We start from the raw sequence: 14932 nt of genomic DNA on the forward strand, positions 1-14932 counted from the left end.
CCAGGACTTTGAGCTGTGGGGAGTTGTGCGCCTTAGGGCCAAAACCCTATTGGTCTCCGCCCCGGGCTCTAAGGATGGGTCGGGGAGTCTTGTGGCAGGGGCCGGGGGCGGAGATTCGGCTGCCTGGGGAGAGGGCGGCTCCGCGTGGGGTGGGGGCGCCCGGGAGCGCAGGCTCCGCCCCCCCCGCCCCCGCCGGAAGGGAAGGGGAGGCTGTGGCCAGCTCTGAGCAAGACAGACTCCTCGGCCAGCGCGGTGGGGGGGTGGCCGGCCGGGGACTCGGCGACACCGAGCGGGTCAGAGCGGGCTCGTCGCCAACGCAGTCACGTGTGCGGCCCCACCTCTCGCGTCTGCCTCCCCCGCGCGCCGCGCTTTCCATTCATAAATTCTCCGCTTGCTCCGCGGCTACCGAGCGTCGGAGCCAGCCGGGAGCGCCGCGCAGCCGCCTGCCTGCCGCCCATGGGCCGCGCGCCCCGGCGCTGAGGTAGGCGCGCGGGCCTGGGGCTGCACCGGGGTGGGCGGGGGGCAGGCCGAAGCCGCGCGGCCCGCCCTGGCTAGAGACCACTGGTCCTTTCCCGCGAGGCAGCGAGGCGGGAGGCAGGGAGCTGAGGAGCCGGGGCCGGCGTGAGGGTCAACGGGGAGGGTTCTGCACCCTCCCTTCGGCGGCCTGGAGAAGGACCCGTGCTCACGCCCTCCCTCAGCCTCAGTTTCCCTGAGTGGGATTCGGCCAGGGCCATGGCGTTTCCTCCTCCTGGCTTAGCCCGAGGTTGAGATGTGCTTGGAGTCGGCTCTGCATCTTTCCGCAATCCACCCCCTTCCCCGGGGCTGGTCGGGGGCGCAATAACGAGTCCGATCGGGAGCCGAGGCTCGGCGGAACTTTAGGGACTGGCCCGTGGGCAACCTCCACCCTAGGCTTCTGCTCCCTCCTACCCACTAGGAGTCCACCTCCCTTCCCCCGCGGCCTCGTGCCATTTTTCCTGGTCTACTGTCATCGTTCGTGTGCATCTGCCCCCTCCCCCTCCATCCTGAACTCATTTCCCGACCTACATTTAGACGCCCCCTCCCCTGAGGACGCAGGGGATCCGCGGCCACTCTAACCCGAAGTGCCGAGGACACCTGGCTTTCACCCGGACTCTCCCCTTCTCTGGGCCTCAGTTTTACCCGCTGTCGACTGGCGTTAAAACCCGGGGGTGGGGGGTGGGGGTTGCTGGAACCTGTGCACAGGCGTTCCCTTTCTTGTGGGTAAGGGCCACGCACCGTGCCCACTCGGGGCTGCTGGTCTTCCAGGCCCCAGACTCGGTTCTCTGAGATTCCAGAGCACGGCCACCAGTCCTTCCCGCCGGGAGGAGCCGTGCGTTGGGGAGGGCAGTCAGGTGCAATTTCCAGGCAGTCCCTTTCCCGAGTGCTGAGACCCTCCTGGCCCCGGTGCCCTCAGCACCAGGCAGAGATGGAGACCGACGGGCTCGGGCGGGGAGAGGTGCGGCGGGGGCGCGCGGCCGGGCCGGGCCGGGCACTGAAGGCAGCAGCCATCTTGCCGCCCGGGGCTGGCTCCAGCCGCCCCTGCAGGAGGCCTCCCTCCCCCGCGCCCCCTCCCCTCCCCAGTGCTCCCTGGCAACCCGCCCCCCCCACCCCACCCCCCGGCTCGGCCTGCTCTCAGTCGCCATAGGAACCAGATTCTTGAGAGTTGGGAACAGATGCGCCTTCTTTGGCCTTTTCACGCCCACTGGCAGTCGGCGGAGGGGGACCTTTACCTCCAAGAGCCGTGACCCGAGAGTCCCTGTGCTCAGTCCCTCTGCACCCTCCCCGAGGCGGGACAGCTCCAGGAAGGACCCAAGTCCCTGCCGTTCTAGGACGGTCTCCGGAGATCTAGACAGTCCCTCCCGCTTCCCTGGTGGGGCAGGCAGGGCCCCTGGGGTTTGGCGGGAGTGAGCTGACCGCCTCAGTTTCCCCATTCCTAGCAGGGGTGCCTTCCTTTTTCTGGGCAGGGTTCCCGCCAGATGCCACCTTGCCTGGCCAGTCCCACCGGCTGGGGAAGCTGTTGATATGCACCCACCTCCCCCTTTTCAAAGATGGGGACATGGAGGTCTGATTCCAGCCGGGTGGGGGCTGCCTAGGGACTCCCCTCCACCTCTCAGTGAGTCACCGCCCTAGGTGGGTCCTTGCTCCCACTTCTAGGTAGGCAGGAGAGGGAACCTAGGAGCTCCAGCTGAGAAAGCCCCGCCCCCACCCCACCCCGCCCCTCCTCCTAGCCTCAAAATGCAGCCCACAGCCACCATGGCCACGGCAGCCACCACCACCACTGCCACTGTCGCCCTGACCACGACGTGGGATAACGCTACGGGTCAACCCACTGTGAGTGAGGGGGTTGGAATGGGGAGGATGGGTGGGGTGGAGCCATCAGAGTCCACGGCCACCAGCCCTGTCCCATTGCCTCAGCAGGCAGAGCCTGAAGACCCAGTCCTGGACAACTACGTGCTACTGGTGGTGGTGACGGCGCTCTTTGTCGGGGGCACACTTGTGGTGCTGTCCGGCGCGCTACTGCTCTGCAAGCGCTGCTGGGAGGTCCACCGGCGCCTCCACAGGTGCGCAAGGCGCCTGCCCGCCGTGGGGGGGGACCCCGCAGGGCTGGAACAGGTCAGCATGAGAGCCTGCCCTGGGTGTACATAAGCTGGTGTCACTTCTGAGTGACAGTGCCCGGTGCGTCTGCACAGGGGCCTTAGAAGAATGGGGTTGGTCCAAGGGAGCAGGATGCTGTGAGCTCAGGACACTGCCTGTGGGCAGGCTATTTGGGTCCTCTGGCTCACTGTGCTATTCTGCTGTCCCTCCCAGAGCCACAGAGGAAGCAGAGAAGACCACCACCACTTATCTGGACAACGGCACCCACCCTACCCAAGGTGAGGCGTCCTACCAGGCCCCATCCCTGCCTGTCCCTGCTCCTTGGGCCACCTGACTGTCTGTGTCTGTCTGTCTCCCCCACCAGACTGGGCATGGCTCGATTCCGATTCATCTCTGTTTCCTTAAGTCCTCGCATAGGTGCTCACAGGCATGTGCTTAGTGAGTGAGTGTGTGAGCAGATGAGCAAGTGCCCGGCCACTCTCCCACCACGTCCCATCCCGACGGATAGTCTGCCCTCCACACTTCTATCCCACTGGCCCCCCCGCAGCCCACCCGGCACCAGGCCAGGCCCACTGGGGCCCACCCTCTCTTGGCTCTCCTCACAGACCCTGACTTCAGGGGCGAGGATCCTCAGGGCCAGGATGCTGAGACTGAGCGCTTCCTGTCCACCAGCTCCACGGGCCGCCGGGTGTCCTTCAACGAGGCCGCCCTGTTTGAGCAGAGCCGGAAGGCACAGGACAAGGGCCGCCGGTACGGAGTAGGGAGCAGTGTGGGGGATCCCGCTGGGTGCCCCACTCTCCCCCACACCTGAAAGGGTGGTGGAGGGGCTGTGCCTGGGGGGTGGCCAGCAGGTGACGGGCAGGCATGCTGGGCACAGGTACACCCTGACGGAGGGGGACTTCCACCACCTGAAGAATGCCCGCCTCACGCACCTGCACCTGCCACCCCTCAAGATCGTCACCATCCACGAGTGTGACTCGGGGGAGGCCAGTGCAACCGCCACACCCCACCCCACAGCTGCCCCCAAGGCCAGCCTCGCCATTTTCCAAGTGAGTCGGGGGTGGGAATCCACCCTCACCCAACAGGTACTAGCTTTCCCGCCCTCTGGCTGGGCCCCTCACATCAGCATGGGGAGTGGGGCCTGGCTGGGTACAATGGGTGGTGGGTCCAGCACACCCCCTCACCCACCCGTGCTCTTTGACCTGTCACTGCTTCCTCCCCCACCCCGGCTCTGTCCCACAGCCCCCGGGGAAGGCCCTCACCGGCCGCTCTGTGGGCCCCAGCTCCGCCCTGCCAGGTGACCCCTACAACTCGGCCGTGGGGCCTGCTGACTTCGAGATCAGCCCCTCAGCATCCAGTGACTCCGGGGAAGGCACTTCGGTGAGACCCTCATGCGTGCAGCCCCTGTCCCACCCCAGGACAGGTCAGCCCGTGGCCCCTGCCTCATCCCCTATTTGGGAGGAGGAGGGTCTGGCGTGCACATGCACGGGGCAGCCCAGAGGCTGGATGGGGTGCAGTCAGGACCCACCCCAGGCCGTGGGATGGGACTCAGCACCTGGCTAAGCCCCTGGGCTTGGCATGCTTGAGCTTTGCACTCCCGTGAAGGGTGACAGGAGTGCAGGGCTGTGGCCTGGGCTGGACTGGCACTTGGGGCAGCAGGGAGGGGCCTATGTGTCTGAGAGTGTCCCTTTTCCCTCCCAGTTGGAGGCGGGTGCCAGGAGCGCCAAGCCTGGTGGGCCAGGGGCTGCGGCAGGGCCCGGGGAGGCGGGCCCCGTGCTACAGTTCTTCACCCGACTGAGGCGCCATGCCAGCCTGGATGGGGCTAGTCCCTACTTCAAGGTCAAAAAGTGGAAGCTGGAGCCCAGCCAGCGGGCATCCAGCCTGGACACGAGAGGTGAGCCGTGGCTCTAGGTAGGGAGCCAGGCCCAAGGGCGTGGGGCCAGTAGCAGGTGCTGCCCAGGAGGATGTGGAGCAGGAGGCTCTGCACCCTGGGAGGGGCACTGGGCGCCCAACCTGTGTGGGCCAGCATTACCTCCTGCCAGCCCGCATCTTGCCTCAGGTCTTAGGCTGGTCAGGAGGAAAACCCCGAGCTGTGTACTATGCCCCCGCAAAGCGAGGGGCTGTCAGGCTAGAGTGGGGATTGGGGAGCTTTTGCTATGAGAAATCACCACCGGGTGTGATTATGGCTTTGCGGTAAGTCTGCGTGCTGCCCCAGTGTGAAAGCAGCCCTAGATGGCGTATAAGAGTATGGCTGTGTGCCGGTTAAACTTTATTTACAACTACACGTGGTATGCCTTCAATCCTGCAGCCCTCTGGCCATGTGGGGTCCTGGATATATGGCTTCCAAACCCCCACGCCAAGGACTGGGAGTGGTGCCTCCTGGCCCAGTGGGCACCAACAGCTGAAATGAGCCTGGCTCAAGGGAGCTCAGCAGAGACAGGACTCTGGGTTGCCAGCTGTCCTATGGAGGAGGTGGCGGTACCTGGAGAGGCAGGGATGGGGGACAAGCAGTGTTGGAGATGAGAGAAGCCGTGTGGTCAGTGGCAGAGGAAGCCCCTTTGTTGGGGCCTGGCTCCGGCTGGTGCAGGGCTGGGCAGGGTGAATTCTGGCTGAGGTGCGCCTGGCCAGGGAGGGGAGGGCTTAGCCCCTTGTCCCACCAGGAGCCCAGATGGAGCCTGTGATTCTTGGAGTGATTACAGTGAAACGGAGGCAAGGAAGCGCCCAGAACCTGTTTGCTGGGTGACTCTCATCCCCACCCGAGGCTTTCCCACTGAGGCCTCTTATCATGGGAGGGTCTTGGTCCCTGGCAGGGCTGGAGCTGGCAGGACAGGGCTTCACCTCTCTGCTCTCACACCTGGCCCTCACTCTCTCACGCCTTCCTTTGGCCGGCTACACATTAGCCAGGCCATGTCTGTCACCGGGTAGCCAGTCCAGGTCCTTGCTCCGGCCACACCTGTCTGCCAGGGCTGCTCAGGAGGCCCTTTGGCTCACCCCTTCCCTGGGCTTTCTGCTCTCTATGCCTTGGTTTCCTCATCTGCACAGCAGGGTACACACTCACGTGGCCCAGGGTGGTGGTGGGGGGGGGGAGGGGATGGGCCCAGGGCTAGGAGGGGCCCCGGCAGGCTGCCGTGCCTTCTTCTACACAGGCTCCCCCAAGCGGCACCACTTCCAGCGGCAGCGGGCCGCCAGCGAGAGCATGGAGCAGGAGGAGGGGGGCGCCCCCCAGGCCGACTTCATTCAGTACATCGCCAGTGCAGGAGATGCAGTGGCCTTCCCAAGCCCCCACCCCTTTCTGACCAGCCCTGCCAGCTCGCCCCCCGCTCTCGGCAGGTATTTTTCAGTAGATAGAGGTGCTAGGGGTGGACCTGTGGGCCCCCTGCCCCACCCCGTCCCCCATAGGTGGCCCAGGGAGCGCTCTCCCCACCCTTCGGACAGGCGGTTCGTGTCCCTCTGGCTCCACCATCCCTCGCGGAGGCTGCCTCGCTGAGGCCACCTCTCCAGCATGGACTGCAGGAGGGAAGCAGGGGGAGACTGGGTAAGGGCAGAGGGGCGGGTGGGGCCCCAGGGTCCCCAAGACAGGATGCCTGCTCAAGCCAGGCCTCAGTGGGTGTGTGTCTGTGTGGGTATCAATACTTCCTGGTGGAGCCCATGGCCCTTCCTACCTGCCCTGCTTCTGAGGGCTGGATGTCCCTACTTGGAAACAGTGTAACCACTTCTACCAGCAGTACCCCTCCCCCAGCCCAAAGGCAACTGTCCTGAAGCTCTGGACCCTCGTCAGTGATAAGGGAGGCTAGCTACTCCTGGGCACTTCCAGGTCTAGGTAGTTAACAGTTCTGTGTATCCTCTTCCAGGCTCCTATCAGCTCATGGTGGGGGTGAGGCAACACAGCCAGAGTCACCTGGTGTAGGGGCTGAGCGGGACCCTGCTTGGTCCAGGCAGTGCTTTGCTATACTAAACTCTTAGGAAGCTCATCTTCTAAGGTCTTAGCTCTTTCTGGGCAAGGGGCCAAATCCCAGCAAATGCTCAGGTCACATATTCTGAAAGAGGCCCTGGTTAAACAGCAGGTGCCAAGAGGGCTCTGGGTCTACCCCCACACATCCACTCCTAAGTAGACAGGCAGCATTCAAAACACCCATCTTATAGCGAGTCTGACAAAACCTGAAGGGTTCCCACCGGTGCCCACCCTCCCGGACCCAGAGGCAGGGTGGCCGGGGAGGGGGCGCGGGGGCTTGTGCAGCCTTCTGACGGCTGCAGCCTGTTTTGTAGGCTAGAGGCAGCCGAGGAGGTGGGCGCCGCGGGAGGATCCAGCCCCGAGTCCCCCCCGGAGCGCAGCAGCAGCAGCATGGGGCCTGAGCAGCAGCAAGACTCAGATGGTGAGCGAGATGCAGGGCCGGAGCAGGCCCAGACCATCTACTGCGACATCTGGAGCCTGCGCGCTTCGCTCGAGCTGCATGCAGCCACCGCCTCAGACCACAGCAGCAGCGGCAACGACCGCGACTCCGTGCGTAGCGGCGACAGCTCGGGCTCGGGCTCCGGGGGCACCGTACCCGCCTTCCCTCCACCTTCACCGCCACCCACACCGCGCCCAGCGGAGAGCGAGGCAAGTGGGCCCCGCAAGCTGCTGCAGATGGACAGCGGCTACGCCAGCATCGAGGGCCGCGGTGCGGGTGATGAGGGGCCTCCCAGCGCGCCAGAGAAACGCTCCTCCTTCACGAGCGCGGGCCACGAGGCCACCGTAGGCGGCAGCTTCGAGGGGCCCATGCCAGAGGTGCCCTCCCGACCCCGCAGCCCGCGTGCCTGGCCCCGCCGCGCCCCACGCCGGGACTACAGTATTGACGAGAAGACGGATGCACTGTTCCATGAGTTCCTCCGCCATGACCCGCACTTCGATGATGCTCCGTCTGCAGCAGCACGCCACCGCGCGCGTGTGCATCCCCACACGCGCAAGCAGTGGCAGCAGCGGGGTAGGCAACACAGCGACCCTGGTGCGCGAGCTGCGGCCCCAGCCCCCTCTGGGGCACCAACCGGCGCCCCCCGCCCTGCGCGCGCACCCCTGCGCCGCGGGGACAGCGTCGACTGCCCACCAGAAGGCCGCGCAGGAGAGGACCCAGCTGCCCTCGCCATCCCCGTCATCGAGGAGGAGCCCGGCGGCGGCTGCCCAGGCTCTGGCCTGTGCACCGGGCCTCAGGGCGCTCTCCTGGACAAGCTGGCAGTCAGCCTCGACGACAGACTCTTCCCGCCGCGCCTGGCCCAGCCTGTCGCTGTGGCCCCTGCGCTGGCCGCAGCCGCGCCCACATCCCCCGACCACAGCCCCGTCTAAGTCTGTGTCCTGCGCCCACCTCGTCAGCTTATACAGCACGGGCGGGGCCTTGGCACCGGACACACCTGGGGCGCGACGCCCTGGTGCGCATGCGCTGGGACTGGGGGGCCTCGCGCACAAAGCAGTGCCCCAGGCGCCCCGCGCCGCCCCAGGATGCGCACGCACACAGTTCATACCGGGCACTTAGCTGGGTCGACTAGAGGGAGTGTGGCGGATTCTCATCTTCAGACTCCTGAAGACCACGTTCCGCTTCCCTTGGTCCTGGACAGCGACCTCGAGCTGGTGACTGAGCGTAGCACACACCACTGCCGCGTCTCGGGCCCATGGCGATGGGTAGCGCATGCGCAGCGCCTGCATCCTAGAGGGGCGATGCACAGCAACTGCGCTAGACGCATGCGCAGAGAGACCCCTCCCAGGACCAATTGGGCCTCGAGGCGCGCCAGAGTCCGCGCCAGGGCACAAGCACAGTGACTGCGGGGTGCCGAGGACCCTTGAAGAATGCATCCGCCCTGGGCTAGGAGGTTGGCCCAAGACCGCGGCCGCCAACCCCTTGAAGCCGTTTACCTCACCGCGGCGAGTGCTCGCAGCAGTCCGCGCCCCCTCCAAGCAATAACCGCATCTGCTGCTGCCATCCCCAGCCCTAGATACACCCTCCAGCCCTCCTCCCAGTGTCTGCATCCCGACGCCCGCCCTCTGCATGTTGGGTGGGCCGCACGCCCCTACTGCATCAATCCAAAGAGCCGCTAGGACTCACCACTGTTTCAGACACAAAATCCAAACGATCAAGGTTTCAAGTTTCCCAAGCTTTATTTATTGCCAAAAGATGGGGCAGCCCTCGCCAGCGGCCGAGTCGCCCTGCCCCGTCCCTTCCTTCGAAGCTTCGCACTGTCAGTGTGCCATCCAGTGATGGAGTTTGTGTTTTGTTTTCTGGTTGATTATATTTACTGCATACTCTTGCTGGCTCTGAGTTTTCTCATGGGATCCAAGAGCACAGAGGCCTTGGGGGGAAAGGGATCAGGATCTCCAGGCCACTGAACTGTGCAGCCATGGGCTCTGGAGCTTTCTGGAGGCTGGGTCACCAAGACAGCACAGAGATCCAACATGGCCAAAGGCCATGTCCCTACCAGGCACTACCAGCAAGACCTGCAGACCCCGGCCAGCCCCTCCACCACAGGATCTACAAAGGGCCCCAGGCTCAGACTCTGATCACCCACTTGATAATACATCCTGCCACCCACAATTCCCAAACATCCCTCATGACCACAACTCAAATCCACCTGTTTTATTTTTTCTTAAAAAAAAAAAAAAGAAAAAAGAAAAAAAGAAACAGGAACCAACCAAAACAACAAAACAAGGCAGCCGCCTGGCTCCCTTGGGCACTAGGCATGCATCTCAGTGGACAGGCCTGGTCGTCACGCCCATCCTGCTGCCGCTGTGGTTGGCTTGAACACATCACCAGGTGTGGGAGGCGCTAACGAGTGGCAGAGTAAAAAGAGGAGTCAGGGTGGGCGAGAACCAGTAGTCTCAACGTAAAGTGCATGGCAAAGGCTGGCTCGGGGCCACACCGGGCCCTCTCCCTCCTCCCCTGGCTGGGGGAGGGGGCTCAGCATAGGATTGCAGTCAGCAGGAGATCGTGTCCACCGGCCATCAGGGGAGGGCCGGGCCCCAGTCTCTGCTGCCCCTAGCCACAGCCCTCTAGGACCCCCTGGCTTCTGAAGGGGCGGTCAGCACGAAGGGTGCAGCGTCGGCCTTCCTGGGGCGGTGGGCAGCAGACCAGCAGTAGGCAGGAAGACTGAGCAGGACCTGGCTGGGGCTCCTGGAGATAGGCTGAGACCAGGACAGAAAGTGGGTCACTTCTGGGTCAACACATAGGCTCTGCATCCCAAAAAACAGGCCCAACGTGGGCTCCCTGTAGGTTGGGGAAACCAAGGCCTGGTCACACAGTGCTGGGAGGTCACACAGTGCTGGGAGTGCCTGGGAGGGCTGCGCTGCCTCAAGGGACCACCCTCTGAATTACTTACTGCCTGGAGAGATTAAGCACTGCCCTTTCTCCACAGAACCAGGTTTCCCTCCAAAGCAGTTTCTACCGTGTCTGGCTGTTCTGAAGCTGGCAGAGAAGTACTTCCAGGGCAGCTCCGTGGGAGAGGGGATGTGGCTGGACAGAGGCTACAGCCTCAGACCCCCACCCTGCTGTTCACATCCTAAGCAGGCCATGGGGCCTGTAGTCCTTTAGGGCCTTTCAGGATGGGGGCAGGGCAAACAAAGGTGGGAGAAGGAAGCAGAGCAGGCAGCAACAACCAAGATGACAGCCACGGCCCCTCCCAGCCCCCAACCTCCCACCCACCCTACACAGCCCCTCCAAAGCCAGCAGCCCCCTGTCCTGGGAGCAGCCCACACTGGGGAAGGGCGAGCCACTCAGTTTTGCAGGACAGACTGTCATCTTAAGGGGCCCTTCTTCTGCACATGGGCTCCCCAACCCCACTGAGGGCCTGTAGCCCGCTAAAAGTGACCTTCCCCCACCTCCAACCCAGACCCCGTGGTGATAAGCAGACTGATGACTGTGAAGGGCAGAGCTGGCCATAGTCGGCAGTGGCCATGACAGTGACATAAGCCAAGTACTGGCAGTACCCACAGTGTGCCCCCAACTCAGTCCTGCTGGTCCCCATCATGTCCCACCTGGAGGCAGCCACCCTCACTGCTGCTTGCAGGCTGACAGCCGGCGGATCTTGCTGCTGGCCGAACAGGCCTTGCGGGTGGGGTTGGAGGTGGCGCTGGCCCGGCGCTCCGCTCTCGACTTGGCACTCAGCTGGACTGACTCGGTGCCGTTCACGCATACAGCCTTAGGCAGGCCCCGACTCTGTACGCTCCGACCTGCCTCCTCCTCCAGGACCTGTCCTAGGAGGGAGAGGGCGAGTGTGTGCTGACTGGGGGGCCCAGACCAACACACCCCCAGTGTCTCCACCTGCCCAGGCCCAGGTCACCTCCAGCCAGTGGGGCCCAGGCTCCTCCTCCACCTGACCTGTCCAGGGCCTGCCATCACGGTCCTAATGCAGGCAGAGGGAGAGCTGGTCTTAGAGCCAATTGGCCAGGGCCAGGCCCAGGCCCAGCCCACGCTCACCTGCCTGTTCAGGTATGGGCTGCACTTGGGCAGGCTCCAGGCTGTCCTGCTCACCCTTCACTGCGGGAACATGGTGAAGGACAGGGTCCTGCGCCCCAGCCTCTGTTCTCTCACCTGTGCAAAGGCCAAACCTTGCTGGACCCTGTGGGACTCAAAGGGGGTACATTTGGGCTGGGGTGCCGACCTCTCTCCCACAACAGCCCACCCTGGCTCTCCACACCAGGCACAAAGGGAGAGACAACACCTGCTGAGTCCCACCCCTACTGTGCAGGCAGACAGCCCTCAATTGCATCTGAGGGCCAATGGCCTGGGGCTGCCCACCCAGATATGTGCTCCTGGCAAGGCATGGGGCAGAGGGAGGGGTGCAGGGAGCCCATGTGCCTGCGCTGCCCAGCCTTCTCATGTGGACATCGGCAGGGACTGCCCTTAACCGCTTTGAGCCCTTCTCTTCTCCACACAGAGCCCTACCTCCGCCACTGGCATCCAGAGCCTGACTTGGTGGCCTCTGGAACTTGCTGGGAGCCTACTGGCATCACATAAAAAGCATTTCAGGTCAGAACTCAGAGTTCAGGATGGGAGAGGGTGAGTGGGAGAAGCCTCCTCTCAGCATATAGGAGGCTGCAGGAGCAGCAGGCACTGAATGTGACCACATGACTGGAACCGGAGTGGGAAGAGCCTTAGCCCTGGCACAGCTTGGCTGACCTACAAGCAGGTCAAAGAGAAGTGGCCGCCTAACCTCAGTGCGGGGCTCTCCCCTTTCTGGTGGGGAGTACTCCTGGGCCAGGCATCTGGCTCAGGCTCTGAGAGTCACTCCTGGACAAGCCCTCCCCGACCCAGGAAAGGCAGCCCCAAGCCTCTGGCACAGACCTGAAGCAAGTGGTCAGTGTGGGGACTGGTGGGGTCCTTACACGGTGTCACTTGGCCTTAGAGCCTCAGACAGTCTCCTCCATCCTATTCTCTTGAGGGAACAGAGGCTCCAGGAGTCCGCAGACTCATAAGTGGCCTGGCCAGGACCAGGGTTCCAAGGCTGGGCACAACACATACATGCCACCTCCCAGACGTCCAGTTCCCAGGACCCCACAGGGAAAGAGCTGAGACAAGGCATAGGGGGCACGAGTTCTGAGCATGTCCTGGGGGGAATGGGACCCACGGAACACCCCCGGAGCCGCTCGCTGGAGGGCCACCACCCAACAGGCCACCCTGAACACGAACTCTTCCTACAGTAAAAACCTAAGCCCTGCCAGTGAGCCGGGAGGAGGCAAGCATGAGTCGCACACACTCAGCAGGGCAGACCTTTATGCTGGGAACCAGTCTGGGGACAGCACAGAAGTGTGGATGCCTTGGGGTGAGGCAGTGGCCCAGCCTCCCTCAGACCTCAGGAAGGTCCAAGGGCCCGTGGGGGTGCAGCGGCCTGGACACTACGATGGTGGCTGTGCAGGGTGGGGGCACTGCTATACTAAGGCCCAGGCTCCACGTGGAGCTCCTCGGTGGCCCTAGCCTCAGCTTCCTCTCCAGAAAGGTCTGAGCACTGGCTTTCCTGCAGGCCTCTCTCTCTAAGCCCTGCCTCAGATGCTTCCTCGCCACCTGGGGAAGAAGGCCACGTATCAGGAGTGTGTCAGCACCAGGAGGGCCACCGGACCCTCAGGCCCGTGTGGGGGGTCCTCCCCCAAGTGCACCACCACCCACCAAGGGGCACGTGCCTGGGATGCAGGAGGAAGCCTGTGGCCTCCACCTACTCCTGTAGGGAGGAGGAGGCACCCTGGGAGGCCCCTCCTAGGTCAGCCCAGGGGTGCCAGGTAGACATGAGGACCAGCTGCGAAGCCGAAGCCTGTGGGACTCACCAGGCACCGTGAAGTCCTGAGTGTAGATAATGTCGTCCTCGATGTCGAAGAGCTCGTCGTCCACGTCATCTGCACAGCCGTGCAAATCTTCCAAGTACGGCACCACCGTCATGCCGCGCCACCGGTCCTTGCAGTCCGTGCTTGGTGGGATGGGCACTGGCTCCTCAGCTGGTGGGTGCTTCTTCCGGAACCAGCTGTAGAAGTTGCAGGTCAGGGTGGCCAGGAGCCACCCCAAAGCCCGGTGTAGAAAAGCACACAGGAAGGGAAGGGGAGGGTGGGCCAGAGTCTGAGCAGCGCAACCCCACATCCCAGGCCTCTTGACGAGTCTGCCGGGACCTACCTGTGCTGCCGGATCTGCTGTATGGAAAACCTCTTGGCCGGCTCGTATTCCAGCATTCCTGCCAGGGAGACCGGTGGTGGGTGCAGGGGTCAGCATGGGCAGAGGCCCCTCCCCTGCTTGGGAGAGGTGGGGACGCCCATGGGTGCCCGTACAGGGTTGGGGGTGGCCTGGGTGAGTGGAACCCCCTCCCCCCAGCAGGCCAGGGCTCCACGGCTGGGCGGCCCAACTCGGCTTGAAGAAGCTGGGACTGAGAATGAATAGGGGCAGACGCTGCTGCCCGGGCGCCCGTCGTGTGTGTGTGTGTGTGTGTGCGTGTGCCCGTCGTGTGTGCGTGTGCCCGTGTGTGTGTGTGTGTACACAGCCCTGGCAGAGGGGAGGGGCCTCCAGGCAGAGGGCCCAGTACTGCAGGCCCCAGCAGAAGGAGTGACAACCGGACACTGCCTGGATGTGGAGACAGAGACATGGATGCCCCCACCATCTCACTGGCACAACTGGGAACCGCTTCAAGCATGTATGAGATCAAGGGCAGCCACAGACCACCGTTCATGTCACTACAGCAGAGAGAGCTCTGAACAGAGAAAACACTGACTAGCAGTGCCTGGCAGAGGGAGAAGAGCCCAGAACACCCTCGCTGTCTGCAGTGCCCTTGGTGGAGCTGGGGCAGGCTGATGATGGTAGCCCAAGAGCCTTCAGAGAGCTCAGGCATGGAGAGGGCTGGGTCCAAGGAGGGGCCTGGAGTGGCTGCCAATGCAAGCCAAGGGAGCGAGGGTTGGGGCTGCAGGGGATACAGCACTGGAAATGTGGTGGCCCAGCTTCATTTCACCTTATACAACAAACCTAAGAACCAGCAAGACTCAGTTATCAGAAAGCTCAGCAGCAATTCAGGACCGTGAATCTACTTTCCCAGCTGTTAAGTCAATGACAGCTAGGTGCCGGCCAAGTGTCCAGTGTGAGCTGAGTGAGGTCAGTTACACAGAACGCAATGACTATGGACAGAAGAGTCTAGGATGATGTGCTGTTGATAACTCTCAACACCAGTCACCAAGGGTGACACTGTGGATGTGCTCTGCCATCAAAACTGACCAGCCAAACCTCAGCACGCCCACACCTGGACAGGGCCCCTGCTGTGCATGCACAGTGCCACCTGCTGCGCAGCCCGGGGAAGTGCAACAGAAAAGGCTGGGCAGGAGACCCCGGGGGGCAGGCAGGTGGCTATTTCCCTGCAGGGAACAGGGTGGACCCAAGGGAGCCAGTGATCCCTCCCAGGCTCAGCCCCCCGCCACCTACAGCCCCATGCACAGTGTGGGGAAGACCCCACCCCAGCCGAGCCCACCCTCCCACACCTCTGGGCCTCACCTCTCAGCAGGTCTGAGAGGGGGGGTCCGCAGTCCCCAGGGATGCTGTAGTCCCCCTTCCCGATGTTCTCAAACAGCTTGTAGATGTTGTCCCCCTCGAACGGGTACAGTCCTGTTGTGATGTTGTAGCTGCGGCCCCAGGAAGGACAGAGCCAGTCAGGAGGGCTGGTTTTGCAGCCCCAGTCTGCAGCTAGCCTGGTCCAGAAGCCCTAACCACCATCACCTACAGGGACTCAAGACTTGGTGACAGGAATGTTCTCAACTAGATGGTGGTGGCTAAAAACATAGAAAGCCATTGGACTGCACACTTTAACACCCAGGTCAGTGGCTGCCCTGCATGAGGGC

The 14932-nt window shown here is 63.4% G+C and overlaps 2 protein-coding genes across 31 annotated transcripts in view; one reads left to right on the forward strand and one right to left on the reverse strand.

Moving 5' to 3' along the window:
* The window catches only part of STK11 (serine/threonine kinase 11), a 28530-nt gene that overhangs the window by 371 nt on the left and 13227 nt on the right, over positions 1 to 14932 (reverse strand). Inside the window, exons 6-12 of one of the 10 annotated variants that reach the window (XR_014837912.1) lie at positions 14589 to 14716; positions 13233 to 13290; positions 12893 to 13086; positions 11056 to 11193; positions 10915 to 10977; positions 10610 to 10823; positions 8722 to 9760 (exon numbers count right to left, since the gene is read on the reverse strand). Coding sequence is in view for 2 of the 10 variants with exons in the window: in XM_085013523.1 (XP_084869649.1) it covers positions 10626 to 10828; positions 12893 to 13086; positions 13233 to 13290; positions 14589 to 14716 (583 nt within the window). In the remaining 8 variants the exon portion in view is untranslated. Of the gene's footprint in view, positions 1 to 4856; positions 8292 to 8721; positions 9843 to 9954; positions 10829 to 10914; positions 10978 to 11051; positions 11194 to 12892; positions 13087 to 13232; positions 13291 to 14588; positions 14717 to 14932 lie in introns of those variants that run through there. The other 9 variants (XR_014837909.1, XM_085013523.1, XR_002341714.2 and 6 more) reach the window with 9 other exon arrangements.
* On the forward strand, positions 200 to 8888 carry CBARP (CACN subunit beta associated regulatory protein). 21 transcript variants are annotated; one of them, XM_021084258.2, is made up of 11 exons: positions 200 to 481; positions 2247 to 2349; positions 2434 to 2579; positions 2827 to 2891; positions 3219 to 3363; positions 3491 to 3662; positions 3856 to 3993; positions 4315 to 4507; positions 5760 to 5943; positions 6049 to 6148; positions 6880 to 8887. In XM_021084258.2, exons 2-10 carry the CDS (start codon positions 2254 to 2256, stop codon positions 6098 to 6100), a joined length of 1191 nt encoding a protein of 396 aa, XP_020939917.2. In that variant the 5' UTR covers positions 200 to 481; positions 2247 to 2253; the 3' UTR covers positions 6101 to 6148; positions 6880 to 8887.

This window comes from Sus scrofa, chromosome 2 (assembly GCF_054392235.1).
Source record: "Sus scrofa isolate SSC_HxYL_T2T_F1_AM1 chromosome 2, Sscrofa_HxYL_maternal_Yorkshire_Landrace_v2.0, whole genome shotgun sequence".
NCBI lineage: Eukaryota > Metazoa > Chordata > Mammalia > Artiodactyla > Suidae > Sus > Sus scrofa.

Excerpts from the sequence above, each read along its gene's own strand:
- CBARP (XM_085009547.1), top strand. The coding sequence starts at position 2,254 with ATGCAGCCCACAGCCACCATGGCCACGGCAGCCACCACCACCACTGCC. Across the intron at positions 3,364-3,490 it reads GCACAGGACAAGGGCCGCCG|GTACACCCTGACGGAGGGGG; the intron begins GTACGGAGTAGG and ends TGCTGGGCACAG. Across the intron at positions 4,508-5,759 it reads ATCCAGCCTGGACACGAGAG|GCTCCCCCAAGCGGCACCAC; the intron begins GTGAGCCGTGGC and ends TCTTCTACACAG.